Source organism: Nicotiana tabacum, chromosome 17 (genome assembly GCF_000715075.1).
Source record: "Nicotiana tabacum cultivar K326 chromosome 17, ASM71507v2, whole genome shotgun sequence".
NCBI classification, from domain to species: domain Eukaryota; kingdom Viridiplantae; phylum Streptophyta; class Magnoliopsida; order Solanales; family Solanaceae; genus Nicotiana; species Nicotiana tabacum.
Genome location: NC_134096.1, coordinates 60,900,537 through 60,919,040, shown reverse-complemented (window position 1 = coordinate 60,919,040; position 18,504 = coordinate 60,900,537). Strand labels below are relative to the sequence as shown.

Sequence of the window (18,504 nt, the reverse complement as noted above, 5' to 3'; positions counted from 1 at the left end):
AACAACAAAAACAACAACGCAGTATAATTTTACTAGTGGAGTCCGGGGATGATAGTTTGTACGCAGACCTTACCCTACCCTGGGGTAGAGAGGTGTTTCCGATAGACCTTCGGCTCCCTCCCTCCAAGAACTCCCCCACCTTGCTCTTGGAGTGACTCGAACTCACAACTTTTTGATTGAAAGTGGAGAGTGCTTACCACTAGAACAACCCACTCCCGGAAGTGGAGAGTACTATACGCCACTACAGTAAAACAAATTCTTCCGGTATTTTCAAAGGTATAGAATTCTAAAGCAGTATATTTCCTTGTATGTTTCACAAGATATTGTTAGCTGCTGATTTCTTATGTCCACATTGACTCTTTGCCTCTCTCCCTTTCTCTAATGTATATTGATGTGCTAATTCTTACTTGCCTATTCAGTTTATAAGTTAGAATTACCTTTGGTAATATTACATTATTCATAAACTCCCTTTTATGCATGGATAAACAGAATCTTTAACTAAAGTGAATTATTACTTTAACTTTGTTCAACTAACTATAACTCATCATGTGCTCCTTCGTATTAAACTTCTCTGTACAGTCTCGTTTGTTCCAGATATTTTTGGATGTTATAGCGAGTTACTGTTATAGAAAATATATATTATAATAGAACATGAAGTTTGGTTCCGGAATAACTGATATATAAGGATGATGTTATAGAGAAGTCTCATTGTATAACCAAGAATATAGAGACTTGATTAACGTATTTCTTTGCAATTCAGGAAATACTAAGAAATTTATACTTGCAAATAAATTAAAATATTACATCATGATAACTCTGAAAAAGACAATAATTACCCAGACCATATAAATATATGTGGGCATGTCAATAGTAAGGAACGATATAATAATCATTACTGTGGTGGTCATGATAAATGGGAGAATAATATAGGTTCTCAAAATAATCCTTTAAGACGCAAAGACAATAACTTTCATAGATATAGAATGAAAGGTCACTGAAAATATGAATGTCGTGTGCCTGAGCATTTTGTCATGCTTTATTAAAACTCCATCAAAAGATAAGTAAATGATATTAGGCACTTGTCATGACCCAAAATCTTGACCTGTCGTGATGGCGCCTATCGTGGTACTAGGAAAGCCGACATTTTAGAATAATCCCAATACTTTTAACAGAAAATGAATTAAAGCAGTTTGAATAACAAAATATTTCACAAACAGGATAGAAACCCAAAACTCAATGCGGAATTCCCAACTATCGGGGTGTCACAGACTACATGAGCATTTATACATCACAAGTCTAAAAAATACAGTCTATAATAGTCTGAGACTAAATATAATAAACAAGAAGATAGGCAAGGAGAGACAAGGTCTGCGAAACACCGGCAGCTACCTCGAAATCTCTGAAAAATCAACTGCGCGAAGAAATGAACACCCACTGTGTCCGGGAATACCTAGATCTGCACACGAAGTGCATGGTGTAGTATGAGTACAACCAACTCAGCAAGTAATAATAATAAATAAAGAACTGAAAGTAATAATGAGTTTCACAGCTAAGTCCAATTATAGTAGTTTCCAACATATGAAAGTAGGCATGCTTGCAAGTTCAACAATTAAGGCTAAAACTGTAATTTATGACAACTGAAGTACAACAATAATGAAATCAATGCATCCTTTCAGAGTAACAGTAGCTTAGTACTCCCATTCACTCCAACCTCACAATCACTCTACATTCGGTACTCGTACTCAGTAGGTACCTGCGCTCACTGGGTGTGTGTGCAGACTCTGGAGGGGCTCCTTCAGCCCAAGTGCTATAATCCGCACGGACAACTCACGTGTTGCATGGACAAATCACGTGCTAGTATAATATCTGGATCCGCACGAACAACTCACGTGTTGCGAGAGCATCTCACGTGCTGCACAGACATCTCACGTGTTAGTATAAATATCTGGATCCGCACGGACATCTTATGTGCTACACAGATAACTCACGTGCTAGTATCATATCAATATCTCACAATTAGACCCTCGGCCTCACTCAATCATAAATCTCTCCGGTCTCTCGGGCTCTCAGAATTCATGATAAGCAAACCAAATAGCAATGATATGATGCATCAATAATGAACAGTAGAGGCTGAGATGTAATACGCAAGTGAAACCGTGAGTGAGTACAAAGCAACAATTTAGCAGATAATTCAACATTACACGACCTTTGTGGGTCCCTACAGTGTCAACACATGGTTTAAACATGTTTTATAATTTGATTTCTCTAATACGTAGAAAATGTACGGATAGCAACAGATTATTCAACTGCACGGTTCCATGGAATTTATCAAGTCTCAATTTTTATGGTGCACGTCAACACGCCCGTCACCTAGTATGTGCGTTACCTTAAAACTAATCACATATCACAAAATTCGGGGTTTCATACCCTCATAACTAAATTTAGAATTGTTACTTACCTCAAACCGCGTAATTCTTTATTATACTATGTCTTTGCCTCGCTAATCGGCCTCCGAACGCCTTGAATCTAGTCACAATTACTTTGATTCAGCCAATATAAATTATAGGACTTAGTTCCATACAAAAATACAAATTGTCCAACAAAATTCGAAATTGCACTCAAAATTCGCCTGTGGGGCCCACGTCTCGGAACCCGGCAAAAGTTACAAAATATGAATGCTTATTTAACCACGAGTCCAACCATACTAAATTTACCAAATTTCGACATTAACTCGACCTCCATATCTTAAATTCGTATTTTGAAATCCCTAGGCCCAAATCCTCTAATTTCACCGCAAAAATACGTAATGTAGTCGAAATACTCAATGCTAATACAATATTTTTGACTAACAATGATCAGAAGTAACTTACCTCAAGAATCCCCACGAAATCCTCTCAAAAATTGCCAAACCCGAGCTCAAAATGTTAATATGAAGCCCAAATTGCGAACCCTTGTTTTAAACATTCTGCCCACGCTTACGCAATTGTGGCCAAATATCCGCACCTGCGGAACTGCTTTTGCGGTACATTCTTTGCTTCTGTAGAAATCAATTAAATCCCATCGGCCCGCATCTGCGCTCCAGGTTCCGCACCTGCGGAGGCACTTTTGCGGCCTTATATCCGTTTCTGCGGAGCCTCACTCATACTTGCGAGCTCGCAGATGTGGTTAATCCCTGCACCTGCGCCCTGCCCAGGGCAGCCCAGCTCTACTTCTACGTAAATCCAGCCACATCTGCGGCATCGCACCTGTGGCCAACCTCTCGCATTTGCGATCACAGCAGAAGAGCTCGAGGTTCAGCAATGCACTAAGTCCTATTTTTGATCCGTTAACCATCCATAATTAACCCGAGGCCCCCGGGACCTCAACCAAATATACCAACAAGTCCTAAAATATTATACGAACTTAGTCGAGGCCCAAATCATATCAAAAAATGCTAAAACGACGAATCATACCCCATTTCAAGCTTAATGAAACACATAAATTCTAACTTCTACATTCAATGTCGAAACCTATCAAATCAAGTCCGATTGACCTCAAACTTTGCACACAAGTCTTAAATTACATAACAGACTTGTTCCAATTTTCAGAATTGGATTCCGACCACAATATCCAAAAGTCAACTCTCCGGTCAAACTTCCAAACTTAAATTTCTATTTTGGCCATTTCAAGCCTAATTTAACTACGGACTTCCAAATAAATTTTCGGACACACTCCTACGTACAAAATCACGCTATTGGAATCATCAAAATTCTATTCTAGGGTTATTTACGCATGAGTCAACATCTGGTCAACTATTTTAACTTAAGCTTTAAATCTTGAAACTAAGTGTTCTAATTCATTCCAAAACCTCACCGTACCCAAACCAATTACCCCGGCAAGTCACATAACAACTGTAAAGCACAAATTGAGCAGTAAATGGGGGAACGAGGTTGTAATACTCAAATTGACCAGCCGGGTTGTTACATTCTCCCCCTCTTAAACAAACATTCGTCCTCGAATGGGGTTAGAATCAAACCTGCAGCCTAACGGTACAGTTGAATTTATACGTAGTTTATAGACGAGTAAATTAATTTAATCCCAAAATGATAATTAAATGATAAAAATGTAATGCTTAGCCTTGAGATGGAGATAAAATAGCAGAAATTATAATTGCGGGATCAGGGCTTCCAGAATCAATAACAACGATATAAATGAACAAGAAGATAAAATTATATTGAGCTTTGAATAGAGTGTAGCATATGTTTGTCAACAAATTCCTGTCTTACAATAATAATAGAGCTCACTATTTATAGTTGCACCTAGGGAACAAGGTCCTAGGATCAAGTCCCTCTTTAATAACAATTATGAGGGTCATTGAAGAATGTGTAACGGCAAGCAGTGAATGCCATATTCTCTGTAACGGGCCGCACACTTAATGTTGTAGAATATTCTTTATTATATGCTACCGGTTGGAAGGCATTTATTTCAATTTTATGAGCATTATTCTCTCCGGTAACAGATAAGATCATTGCCTCCAGATCCGACTGCCTTCTGTTTTCGGCTCCACGCATCACTTTCTCATGCGATCATTTAATATAAACATATTTTACCCAATACAGATAGCCCCCTGCTTTCCGGTCGCATAACTTTATGTCACCGAGAAGTTGATAGAAATATCTTTTGGGCGGGAAATTCTTTGACCCCTTCTGAAAAGTTTCTGATTGTTGATTAGATGCACGTCTCTCCATATTTAATGCCCGGAACACGCGTCATCCCATGATTTAGCATCACTTTTGCCGGTTATCGAGGTAATTATAGATATAATTTTAGCTTATACACATCTAACTTCTTCATTTACACTTCATAATTCACTAAACGTTCTCAAACTTTCTTTACTCAACTCGTAGTTTGTTCTTCAACCTTTCTTTAACCTTCTTCTTGAGAAAAAACCTTCCTTCATTTCTGATAAAAATGGCCTCTTCTTCCAGAAACCCTAGTTCTTCAAAGAACAAAGGTAAAGCTGATGTTGCTGCTCCTCCTATAGTGAGCTCCATCATCCTAAAGAGTCTCGTCAAAACTAAAATTTTGAAGAGAAGTATCCTTCGGCTCACCCTCGTACGTGGGCAACTAGAAAATACCCTTCTTTCATCCGTCCTTCCAGTATTCTTGCTATGAAGGAATACTACCATTGCCAAGATTTAGACATTATCGCTCCTGACCTGGCGGAGCGGATAACTATACCCAAGAAGGGTTTTACGTATTTTTATATGTATCCCTTCACTTTGGGGCAGTTCTCTTTGAGTGGAGAGCTTGAATCCGTTATCGTTGAGTTTTGCATTCGCTACCAGGTATGCCTGGCACAAGTAAGTTCTTCTTTATTGAGGACAGTAACTTGTTTTTGGCATTTGTGCCAGGAGACGGGAGAAGAGCTAACCTCTATTCCCCCAAGATTTTTTGCAGGGGAATGATAAATTTTAGCAAGCGTGGCCACCATGCTCTGCTATCTAGCATGGATGATGACAGTGATCATAGGTGGATGGAACGGTTTGTTGCAGTCTCCACCAATGACATCATTCTGGCCACAGCTTCAACCTTTTCGGAATTATGGAACCGCACTCATAAGTTCACCATTTTTCTTTTCTTCCATTAAAGATCGTCACCGTATCATTATTTACCCTTCTTCTTTCGCTTATTTCAGCGACTAGGTGGGTACCACCTAGGGTTGAAGGCTTGTACCAGTGGGTCCAGAAAATTTTGGACATTACTACGCCCGAGACCCGCACGTGGAAAGAATTGCGAGTGCTAATTGATTGACCACCCCATACTAATGTGTTGCTAGGTGCTAAATGGGGTGCCCGATTCATGCTAAGTACATATGTAGTGTTGTATTGTATCGTAATTTTGTTAGTAGTGGATTATACTAACTTCTTATGCTTCTTTTCTTAATTACTAGTTTAGCTTCTTAATTTTGTATTTTACATTAGTATAGTCTGTGGTTATGTTGTTGTAATGTTATGTTGGTGGTCGGGTGGGTTGTTGACTGCACAACTTTTAATGGGGTAGTCTGAGTCCCCAATATATATTGTACTTGTGAACATGCCAATAACATAAGTGTTGAGTGGTTACCCCGTTTTGTCCTGTTTATATTTTAAGTGTTGTGTCTAATATTGTTCATCTTGTGCAGGTACAATGTCTCGCCGTCCTAGCAAACGTTCTAACACAGGTACCTTAGAGGTTGCCTCTAGTAGCCGTCGAGGAGGTAGGGGCACCTCCCCCTGCCCCAGAGGAGGAGGAAGAGAAGCGCATTGATCCTGATGCGGATGTAGTGCCAAGCGACAAGTATGGCATTCGGGTTGTGCCAGCTCATGCTAGGATGTGGTACCAGACCTTTGTTCGGGTGGCGAGTCCCGGCCCGGAAGTTGGCATTGATGATGATAAGCTAGCCAGGAAATACTCGAGGATTCACAACAACATCAAATACATGGGTTTTGAAATCTTGTTCCGTCCCGGTGAGTTAGTGAATGTGAACATGGTTAAGGTGTTTTATGCTAACTGGCAACCTGAGGCCAGTTTAGATGCAGTGTATGAAGTGGAGGTGTGAGGCAAGATGATTCCATTTTCTTCTTGGGTAATAAATTAGATCATGGGATTCACGAAGTATTAATATAAGTTGTTCTTGAGGTTGTTGCGTCGACCCCCCATCCTGATATTAGACGCCATCTGTGTGGCACGGGGTCTCTTTCCACATGGACGTGAGATGCTAATGAGTTCCACAAGGACATAAAGAAGTGCCATTTCCAGTGTCCCGCTAGACTCGTTCTCCGTTTGATTAATGCAAAGATCATACCTACCCAGATTGACACCGATGTCTCCCGGTTGAAGATGTGTCTCATTTATGCTATTCTGACTCGGATAAAGTTTGATCTGGGTAAAACTATGCTTGAGCACTTATCTCGAGTATGACCACTTAGGGCCCGCTGCCTATATTTTTCGAGTATGATCACGCAACTTCTGACGACCTACCATGTGGAGGAGGAGTTTCATTATGATTGGGAGATTCCGGTTTTGTGGCCTCTTAAGCCTTTTGATGTAACATCTATGACAGACCCCCATGTTGTTGTTATTCTTATAGATCAGAGATTTGTTCGTGTTAAGGAGACACTGCAGCTGCTATTTGCTGATATGTGCCTTCGCGCTGGTTGGGGGGTAGTTCACTTGGCAGAGCTGCAGGAGGACCATCCACTCTCCGCAGTCACGCAATAGTGGTTGGGCTTAGCTGCTGGAGTACAGATGCTACCAGATGAGGACGCCAACTCTATTCCCTATAATGAAGAAGAGTACTTGCTCACTTTTGAGGGTATTGATGAGGAGTAGGCCATGGGCCTTAGGGAGTTACCTTTCCTCTCTTGTTTTACTGTTTTGCATTGGGGACAATGCAATTTCTTAAGTGTGTGGTGCTCCTATTTGATTGTATTTGTACTTGTTTTCTATTTGCCGGTTGGTTTTGTTTGATTTGTTTCTTGCTTTCTTAGACAATATGGTCTATAATCATAACTCTGAATTATATCGGCATGTAATAGTTAGTAATTAACTGTTTAGTTTCAAATCTTCCTGATGATGAATTTCGTCGACTTGCTACTTGAGGGATTTGAAGTCGAACGAGAAAAATACAAAAAAAAATTGAAAATCCAAAAATATATCCTTTGTTTTATTTTATTCTATTTTATTTTACTTTCTTAGGTAGTGTAGTAATTCTCCTTTGATTTTTTTGTGCCGCGATTCTTTTCCAAGGGTTTTACTTGAACCAGGTGTAGTTAATTTTTTGTTTTATAGGAATAAAGAATCTTGAGTCATAGTGCTAATTTGAAGCAATTTCCCTTTACTGCATATGCCTTGAGAGTGGTGAGTGCCTTAGTCGTGACGCCTAGACTCAGATCTTCACTTTTAGATAAGTGCCTTAAATTGCTTGATCATTACTCTGCTTAACTGCTTTGACTAGAGAGTCAGGAAAGATCCGATCCTGAGTGAGTTATGTGTCAATGTGTGAGTGAGGTTTTCGTTGATATTATGTGCATGTCAGTTGATGTCTAGAACTTGCCCTGTGTGTTTGCAAAAGAAATAGCAGTCTTATTCAGTCTAGGAAGTGATATAGACATTTCTTTGTTGAGCCAAATATATGTTTTTGCCCACCTAATTAATCTTTATCTTAGTTAGCCCATTTGAGCCTATAATCCTATTTCTTTGGCAACCACACTACAAGCCTGTCCTCTTTGTTTGAATTGACTATATGTTTGAACTGTTGACCTCTCTTGAGCACTTGGGTTTGTTATGAGTTTGTAAAATCTAGGTAGAGGTATGGTTGGGTTTTGAGTGGAACTATAGAAAAGGGAAAGGTGCACAGTTGAATTATTTTTATGAGAATCACTTGTAGGGAATTGAAAAAAGAAGAAGAGAAAATAAGAATATAGAAAAAGAAAAAATGTTAGTGTTTGTATATATTATAAAGAAAATTAGTCCTTGCTAGTGGTATCTCTTACTTTGTCTATGCTTAAAGAAATTGGGAGCTTGGTGTTAATATGATGTGAACGTTGGGACTTGGTTCAACACAAGTGTGGGGTTTAATGTGTTAATGTACATGTATTAAAGTGCTTAAGGAGGTGTAGTCACTATATCCATATGTATCCTACCAGTCCCGCAGCCTACATTATAACCAAAATTAAGTCCTACTTGATCCTTGATTGAATGAGCTCAAATTAGTAGAGTATTACACTACGGGCAAGCATATGGTACATCTTCTGTGGCGCATGAATTTTATTTCTGAGAGTGACTGAATTCTTTCTATCTTGAGTTTCTAATTGCTCTTGAACGTTATTGTGTATGGAACTACTCTCTATTGTTTGTGTGTGGGCACATGACTTGTGAAGGTAAGGTAAAGTCTTTGACCTCTGTGCTAGAGTAAGTAAACGCAGGTTGTGAAAAGAATGCGTGGTACTTTTGAGTCGAGTCGTGAGGTCAGGATGTTATGTTAGGATGCTTAGTTTATTTTAAACATTCTTGGCACGATGTGTTAGGGATGTTGTTTAATGAAAAGGTCATCCCTAGATGAAGTGCAGTTTGATTTCTCGAGGACGAACGATAGTTTAAGTGTGGGGTGTTGATGGTAGGCTAGAAACCCGTATTTTAGCCGTAGTATTGCACTCTAATTATTGTATTTTACATGTGTTTGAGCTTAAACGATAGTGAATTATACTTATTATGTGTTTATGCCTTGTAGGAAAGGATTCTGAGCTATTTAGGTAATTTGGAGCGAAATCGAATAAGTTAGAGCTTTGAAATCTGAGTAGAAGCCTGAGAAATTAAGTCGGGATCACGTTCGAGGGGTCGAGGACCAACTCCGTATATTAAAATATGAACACATGGATTTACTCTGAGAAATAGACACTACCGCACTGCATGGGGCGCCGCGAGGCGCAGCGCGATAATGCAAAAGTAGCCTGACAAGAAAAATGCGAGCTCTCTAGATTTCCTCACTAGCGCGCCACATGGGGTAGTTTTGTCTGGGCTTGTTTATACACGGTATGAATAAACCAAAAATACGATTTTGAAGGGACTTTTGACCTACGAAATATTGGAGAACCAACCTAGGTAAGAAGACTCAAGAATTCATCAATATTACAACCTGCAATTGGTATAATATAGGAGTTTGTATCGAAATCATTAGCCTGATATTTTCTTTGTTCTTAAAATTATTTGAGATGTATTACTCCATTGTTATGAAGTAATTTCTATTAGGGTGTTGACAGATACAGTATTTTGATAACGAGATTAGGGATTCGATTCTTGATAATTGTTAGAATTAATTGATAGAGCTTTAATTTGTATTGTGAGTTATTTGTTGTTTTGCTTAATCGAAAGAGGAGTTTGATATTGAATTTCTTCACATCTTATGCTCTAGTTTAAATTCGTGATTCAAATAGGTAATCGAAAGAGCCTCTTGAATTGTTAATCGAACTAGAAAATAGAGAAATATTCGTGAGAAGTTACCTTTTAGATCATAACCATCATTTGATTGTTGCAATTGTTTACCGTGCTTCAATTGGATTAATTACTGGATTAACGTTTAATCGAAAGAGGAACATTAACTTCAAGTGTAATCTGATTATCAGTTGAATTCGTGAGAATCAACCGTATTATAGAGTGAATTAACTCAAGAATTGGATCCCGAGTCGGTTATCTTTCACCTATCTAGTCAAATACCCTTATCCCTCTCATTGATATTTTCTTGTTGCTCATATGCTGTCTTTTGTGATCAATTGTTATTAGCTCAATTTTTAGTAGTTCACCGTAGTAACAGTTATCAAATCAAATATTAATTTTCCTCGATAGTAATCAACTTAAGATTATTCGAATACTGTTTAAATCCAATCCCTGTGGAGACGATAATTAAACTATACTATCTTTGACTAGCGAGCAATAATTTTGTATTGTGTTTTGCGCTCGTCAGACTCAACATCCATGTTTAGAGGGGAAGAATGGGAGTTCGACATTTTAAACGCAGACCTAAAATCAAAGACACTTCAAAGAACAAGTGTGAAGTAGGGTGTGTTATGGAAATTTATATCAAATTGCCACTATTATCCTTAGCCCCACAGTGGGCGCTAAACTGTTTATCCTTAAAATCGGATAACAATTAAATTTGTAAGTAGTTTTAAGGATACACAGATTAATTTGATACAAAACGATAAACTCGATTTAAACAAACAAATAGAAATATAGTAAATTCAAACCACACAGGGAAGATGTCTTCAGCCACAGTGAGCTATTTGCCCTCTATCTGGGCTCACAACGGTCAATATTTGATGAATGAAAGAAAAACTTAGAATAACAGTGGAAATAATAGTATATTAATTTGGAATGCGTGTTACAACGTGCTTAATGAATTATCAAACCCCTTTTATATAGTAGGGGAATCCTACTCTAAGTATAACTCTATAAAAGGTAAAATATCTTCTGTTATTATTGATTGTCGGTTGTACATCGATTCCTGCCAAGATTCACGTCGTGATATCCGTCCAGTCACGAATATTGCGGCCTCTTGTTGGCCGTGCTTGATTACCCGACGACGCTCTCCGAAGTCCTTCAGGTTTTAGGTTGGTCTCGAATCATGACCCTGATATTATCGAGGGTAGATGGTCGGTCCCCGTACTCTGACTCGAGGATATCCTTGCTTCGATTCCGATCTTTCACAATCATATCTCGAGCTTGTTTTACCCTGTTAGAGGCTGGAATATATCATGAGCCCGAATTGTACCCGTACGCACATGGAATTTCCAATCGAAGACTAATGCAAAATTCTTCAAGTGTAAATGGAAACCAGATGCCTATGAACTGCCAATATTTGGAGTCTGAAGCCAAAGTGTAGTTATTTTGGATTAAAACGACATAAATAGGTAAAAAAAACTATGTAGCATTTTATATATAGCGCAGTTATTCACCGTGCTATACCTTAACGGACAAACAATCGCGCTATATATAAAATGTCATGCCCCACCAATAACTCTTATGCACTTAACTGACCACCAATAATTCATATGGATATAACGCCTATGATGTATCCGCTAAATATGTAGCGCATACTATGCATGCGCTATACTTCAATTATTGTACCCCCGGACTGGTTTTTTTCTTATTTAAGGAGTTCTAAAATTAGCTAAAAATTCATTCTAGATCCTTGTCTTCAAAAATATTTTTTCGTTAAATTATTTTGCATTTTGTCATAATGTCCGAAGAACGAAAAATTAGGGTTTCATTATATTCAGGGAGGGAGGGGGTTGTAGTGGAGAATAACTCAGTACGCTATAGTTGTTCTCCACAGGTAATCCATCAACCGGCAGCCCGAAGAGAACCTCCACATCCTCAAGCGTGATGGTAGCCTCGCCTATGGGTAGATGAAACGTGTGCGTCTCCGGTCGCCACCGTTCTATCATAGCCGCGATCAACGCCCAGTCGAATTGCAACCAACCGATCTCTATGATCCTGTAGAAACCCGTATCCTGAAGGCGTTTAACTATACGGGGATGGAGTGGGTGGTCTCTAATGAACTCCCACATATCATCTATACGTCTGGGGCGGAATGTCTGGGACAAACACTACCCATCCCAGATGTATGAAGACCTATGGTTGCCCTGTACCAATAGTAGCTCTCGAGATGCAGGTCCGGGATGTACAAGGGGAACCTCCATGACGATGTCTACAAATTGAATAATATCAATTAAAGTATTTTTCTTTTTGATTGCTTTACATATTTAAATATATTGCAATATCTTTTATATTAATATTAATCGATAGTTTTACTATATTATTACTTAAGTTGATACATTTTTATATTATTATTTTATATGTTAATTTATTATTTTATATGTTAGTTTATTATTTCATATGTTAGTTTATTATTTTATATGTTTGTTTCTTATTTTATATATTTGTTTCTTATTTTATAACTATACATGATATAATTAATAAGTATTCATATAAAAATACTTAGTTTGACAAATATTGTTATTATTTATGTTATTTTCTTACATTTATTTTCTAAAATTCGAGAGAGTTTGTGTTTGAACTAACATCTTTTATTCCAGATATTTTTGGGGTTAACAGATAATTAAATGATTAATTTCAATAACTACAAAGATACTACGCTAAAGGGCACTACGTTTTACTACGCTAAAGAGCACTAGATTACAATTACGGGCATATCATAACACTAAAGGGCACTAAACAATAATAAAGTCACATATTAATATATGTACAACAATAAAATCTAAATAACATTAATTATTCATAAAATAATAATTTATCTATTTTACTAATCTTTTAGCACATAAATAATCTAATCCGGATAAAAAAATAAATTAATTTAATCACAAAACAATCATGAAAATAATATAGAACACAGTAAAAAATAACTAATAGGCATTTTTTTATAACAACTAATAACATTAATTATTCATAAAATAATAATTTATCTATTTTACTAATTTTTTACCACAACAATAATCTAATCCGAATAAAAAATAAAAAATTAATTAAATCACAAAACAATCACGAAAAAACATAGATCACACTAAAAAAATAACTAATACGTATTTTTTATACATGAATTTTAACAAAAAGTAAGTCGGAATATCTCGATTTAAATTTTTTTGAAAGGTGAAGATTTGATGATTTGGGGCCGAAACGAGCAATTCACTATGCAATAACGCCTTAGATCCGGTGTTAGCTTGCTACAATACGGAGAAGATACACTTTTTGTGGGACGGGTGGGCTCCACTGAGTTGTTTTCTTTAAAAATGGAGGGGGGACCGCTGGAATGGGGAAAGGGGGAGGGCACTGGTTCTGGTCGGGGAAGATGGAGGCCCGTGTTTTTATGTATGTATAGGGCATGTATTCACTGCGCTATACTATAGCGCCCTGTATACATGTGCTATATCTCCCGCCCTTTTAGAGTTTAAATGTAGCGTGATTATTCACCGTGCTATACCTTAATGGACAAACATGTCGTTAAGGTATAGCGTGGTGAAAAACCGCGCTATATATAAAATGATACCTAATTTTATTTTTTACCTATTTATGTCACTTGAGTCCAAAAGAACAACAATTATTCAGTACTCCCAATATTTGACCCTCGTCAATTTTTGGAACTTGTCAGAGATAAATCTATGGCCTTTGTCGGTGACTCTCTTGCAAGAAATCATGTGCAAGCATTGATATGTCTCTTGTCCAAGGTATATATACGCTTTCATCAGGGCCATCTTTCTCATTCAACAATCTAAGTCATGCACTTTCTTTCTAGTTTCAAATTTACATTTTCATATTTCGTAATGATTTACTATTTCTGTTGACCAGGTTGCTACGGTTGTCTATTTTTTTTTAATTGGATTTAACTTATATACATCATAAATAATTTAACATTTTTAGTGTATTTTAATATGTTATAGAATGTGATCTATCTTATTTTCAGGTAATCCTACTTATTAAAAGTAAGCTTCAGTTACTTTTTAAGTAAAGTGATAGTGTAAATATTTCTTCACAATGAAATACAACAATTTTTGATTTAATCAAAATCAAATTTGAGTTCACACTTATTTATCCTAGACGATGTGTTTTGCATTAAGCATTAAAAATTTATGCTGATGCAGATTTTGAATATTCTTCTTGAGAGTTGGAAAAAGGAAATAGTTTATATTTCTTCCACTGTATCGACGTTATATTTTACTCCCTCCGTCTCAAATTATTTGTCGTATTTATGATATCTTTTATACGACCCTTAAGAAACATTAATTAGAAGGGTTGTTTTACTAGTTTAACCTTTATTTATGTCTTAACATATAATCTCTCTTCATTGAATATTTATTCTAATATGTGTCATCTTCATCTTCAAGAACAATTACTACTAAGAGTAAAATAAGAAAATAATAAATAATTTGAGAAAATTACTTTTACAAATCACTACACACAATTTGAGGAGTAGAGTGTACAATACCTCTTAGATCTAAAAATATTAATGAAGTAGTTTAGGGAAGCCACGTCCTTCAGTTAATCGAGGTTATGGTTGCTTCAAGTCTACTTTCCACATTATTTTAATCACTATTAATTCAAACACTAAATACAGTAGCCTAATTCTAATAGAAATACATGAATATTTAAAACTAAAAAGAATGCAGACATAATTTCTTTAGGATATGGTTATCTTCATTAAAAATGTCTAATTAATAACAGAAGACGAGCTCTTGTAAGATCCTTTTTTTTGGGTTAGTAAAAGACTTATTTAAAATAAAACACATACTAGGACTTTTATTTGTATAGCGTAATTGTTTTTATATGCTATAAGTGTACGTAAACTCTGTTAAGTCACGCGCAGTAGATCTCTTACATTATCTTTTTGGTAATTCATCACCCTTATCATATATATATATGTTACCTGATAGTATAAATATATTTTTAGAACGTCAAGCGATAATTTCTTTCTTTCAGGTGCATGCAAACCCTGTAACATCAGACGAAATGAAACGTTGCGAATACAGAGAATACAACTTCAATATGTCACTGCTTTATTCACCCCTTTTGGTTAGTGCAGAAACAGTTTTTGATTTATATCTCGATGAAATAGACGAATCTTGGACGACCAAAATCCAAAGTTTCGATTATGTGATCATCTCCGCCGGCCACTCGTTCTTCCATCCACCCATGTTTTACTTAAACCACCGCCTCGTTGGTTGCCTAGACTGTTCCCAGTCCAATGTTAGCCATTTGACATCATATTTCAGTTATCGGAGGGCATTTCAGATGGCTTTTCGGGCCATAAATAGCCTGCAAAATTACAATGGTGTGATATTTTTGAGGACATTTGCACCATTAATGTTTTAACTTCAATACCACACAAGAGGGGGTGATTTGTGTAGTGTCCAATTTTTCGCGTGCACAGATTATGGAAGGACCTGGTTCTTCTATGTATTCCTTATACTACTGTTGCGAAATAATAAATGCAGAAATTAAAGAACACAAGTATTTTACGTGGAAAACACCTGGCTCAAAAGGTGAAAAAATTACGACCTACTTCCCAGTAGGATTTTTCCAAAACTCTTCACTGAATCACTGAGCCAAAAACTGCATTTACAAAATACTTTTGTAAACCTAGGATTAACTCTAATCCCGTTGTGGCAATCAGCCTCTAACTGCTGCGATAACTTCAAGTTAACTCTAACTTGAATACTCTGAGTACCTATTAGAATTGACTCTAGATAAAGCTGAAAGGTACAATATGAAAACACCTACTACAATTGAACTAGAATAAAAGACAGACACTTGGAGCTGGTTCTTTTATCTGGTTCATGTAGCTTCAGGTACGCACACTTGAATCATGTCGCGGCCAAACGCACACGCAAGTATACGCGGTCGTCAAGTAATAAAGTGACTAAAAGTCGGATGTCGAACCCACGAGGACTTGTGATTAACTATTAACTAAATTAGACTATCCTAATTATCTAAACAAGAATTAAACCTAAAAATATTTTATTCTAAACTAATTAAATAAAAAAATATAAATAATGAACTTTGAACAGAGAAAGAGCAGATTATTTATGATATCAATGTAATAAAAACGATCTAGGGTTATGGGCTATCTAACAATCCTATTGTATTCTTAAATTGAATTGACCGACTAATTTATCTCGCTTATTGGTTGACAAGGTTAATATTGCTCATAAGAATCTGTCGAGTTCTTACTCGCCTATTCAAGCTAACCTAACGCCTATATGTCTATGGAGTTAGAATCAATACGAACGCATTTATAATTCCTATAAATCAACCAAGCAAGGCAATTAGGTATATGTCTATCCTAACCACGAATCCGTTCCCCGATGTCCGAGTTTAAGAACTTACTCTACTCAATCCTATAGGCAATATAGAATTCTCACTTTCGAGTTCAATTCTAGATTCATAGATAGTATTCAAATGGTGATCAAGCAATTAAATAATTAAGCGCAAGATTGAATAAATAAACCAATATGATAAATCAAGAAGGCAAAATCAATATCCGACTAACAATAGTCATGAAAGAACCACAACCCTAAAACGTGAAGTTTAGCTCCACATAGACATGGTAGCCAAACAACAAATCATACAAAGAAACATAAAAATTACTAAGTTTGGTGAGAGAAAAATAGAACTTGATGAATTCCAGCCTCCACGGCGGCTCTGTGCTTGTGTTTTTTCTCTCAAAATGTCCTTTCCAAGTATGTTCTCCCCCTCTTCGATGGCGTTTTTAGGTCTATTTATATGTGTAGGAAAAGACCTAAACGTGTAGGACAAGTCCTAGTCAAACTCGGAAACGAATAAAGTCTTCAAAACTTGGATTGGACCTAGTCTTAGGCTTGGTGTCGCCAGCCTAACGCCAGCTTCAGCCTGGCTTTTGCCTTGCAAAGCCAGCCTAAAGCCAGCTTCAAGCCTGGCGTCGCCAGGTTCTCTCATTCACTGCTCCTGCGCATGCTTTCGACTTGTAGGTCTCATTTTTCTTCTACTTTCATCTCCAATTCACCTACACATAAAATAGACTCAATTAAGCACAAATATAGTATAGTTTAGCATTAAAGCCCCAAAATGTAAGGTAAGTAATGCACTAAAAATATGTAATTATAACCAAACATCAAATCACACACGAACTGCTTGCAAAATGTCTTGCTATTTTGCTCTCAATTCACGTTTAACTTCTGCTTTTGTGTGTCACTTGTAGAATGAGAACATCTTGAGATTTATAGAGTTAGTAGAGTAGAAAATAACTAGAGTTCCAATGCTACTCTTCCTTGGTGGAAGAGTTCTAGTTAATCTCAACTCCTAACTCCTTCCTTATCTTGGATAATGTTCTCGTTGAGTAAGAAGTCCTTCTCCTTATCAATTATGCAATCTTTTCGATCAAGAGATATCTATTATTATGCCAGATTTTGTTTATCTCCTGCATGTGCATCTCACGTGCTTTGAATCTGGCCGTGTCTATGCCTACCAGTGATGGACCTGGTTTATCCCTGAGTTCCTTTGTCCATCTTCAAAACTATTCTTTACTTGGGCCAACAACCATCCCATTTTGAAAATGGAACTTGGAGTAACGGTGGAGATTGCACAAAGACCAGGCCATTTAGGAGGAATGAGATGGTATTGGACAGTCATAACTTGGAGTTTTACAAGATTCAATTGCAAGAAGCTAGGATTGCCCAAAAAGAAGGGAGAAAAAGAGGTTTGAAATTCAGGTTGTTTGGTGTAACGCGACCCATGTTGTTGAGACCAGATGGTCATCCTAGTAAATATGGCCGTTGGACAAAGCCGAATGCTACAGTGCTTACTGACTGCCTCCACTGGTGTTTGCCGGGACCGATTGATACCTGGAATGATTTTTTGCTACAACTGTTGAAAAGGGAGGCAGCAGATATATAGATCATGATTTGCATGAACAATATTCATCTTAATTATGTCTTATTGTGTTGGGTTTTTTTCGAAGGACAACCACCTTTAAATGGTTATTGAGGATTGCTGCTCCTGGGTTTAAATTATCACTACTAGACAAATGATCGATCTATGTCTTTATTTTAATTGTGCTCAATATCATAGAGAACAGACTATATATGCGACACGAAGGCGACTAAATTTTCACCTTATGAAAAAAAAATATAGACTACGCAACATAAATGTATATCTTTCTTTTTAGATACTAACCAAGCCCTGAATTATAATGTAAACACTATGGAACCTTGAAATCTATTCATAAAATGTAATCTATGGCTTTGCCCCAAGAAAAATAAAGGCCAGTAACGGAACCAAGAAATGAAAAAGTTGTACGTTGTGCGATACAAATTATCTTAGCATGCAATTATGAAATCTAATATTTGTTGGTCACTTATTCAATTCTAATCTTTTATACTTTATGTTGATTTTTATTCAAAAGGATTCTATGGACTGTGCCGTAATGTCTATAGA

General features: G+C 36.8%; 1 protein-coding gene across 1 annotated transcript; it reads left to right on the top strand.

Annotated features, from left to right (window-relative positions):
• Window positions 1-4,950: 4,950 nt before the first annotated feature.
• On the top strand, window positions 4,951-17,964 carry LOC142171885 (protein trichome birefringence-like 19). The gene is made up of 7 exons (XM_075235596.1): window positions 4,951-5,022; window positions 5,271-5,327; window positions 6,212-6,574; window positions 11,341-11,366; window positions 13,646-13,763; window positions 15,013-15,389; window positions 17,607-17,964. The coding sequence occupies exons 1-7, from the start codon at window positions 4,951-4,953 to the stop codon at window positions 17,962-17,964; spliced, it is 1,371 nt and encodes a 456-aa protein (XP_075091697.1).
• The last annotated feature ends 540 nt before the right edge of the window (window positions 17,965-18,504 follow it).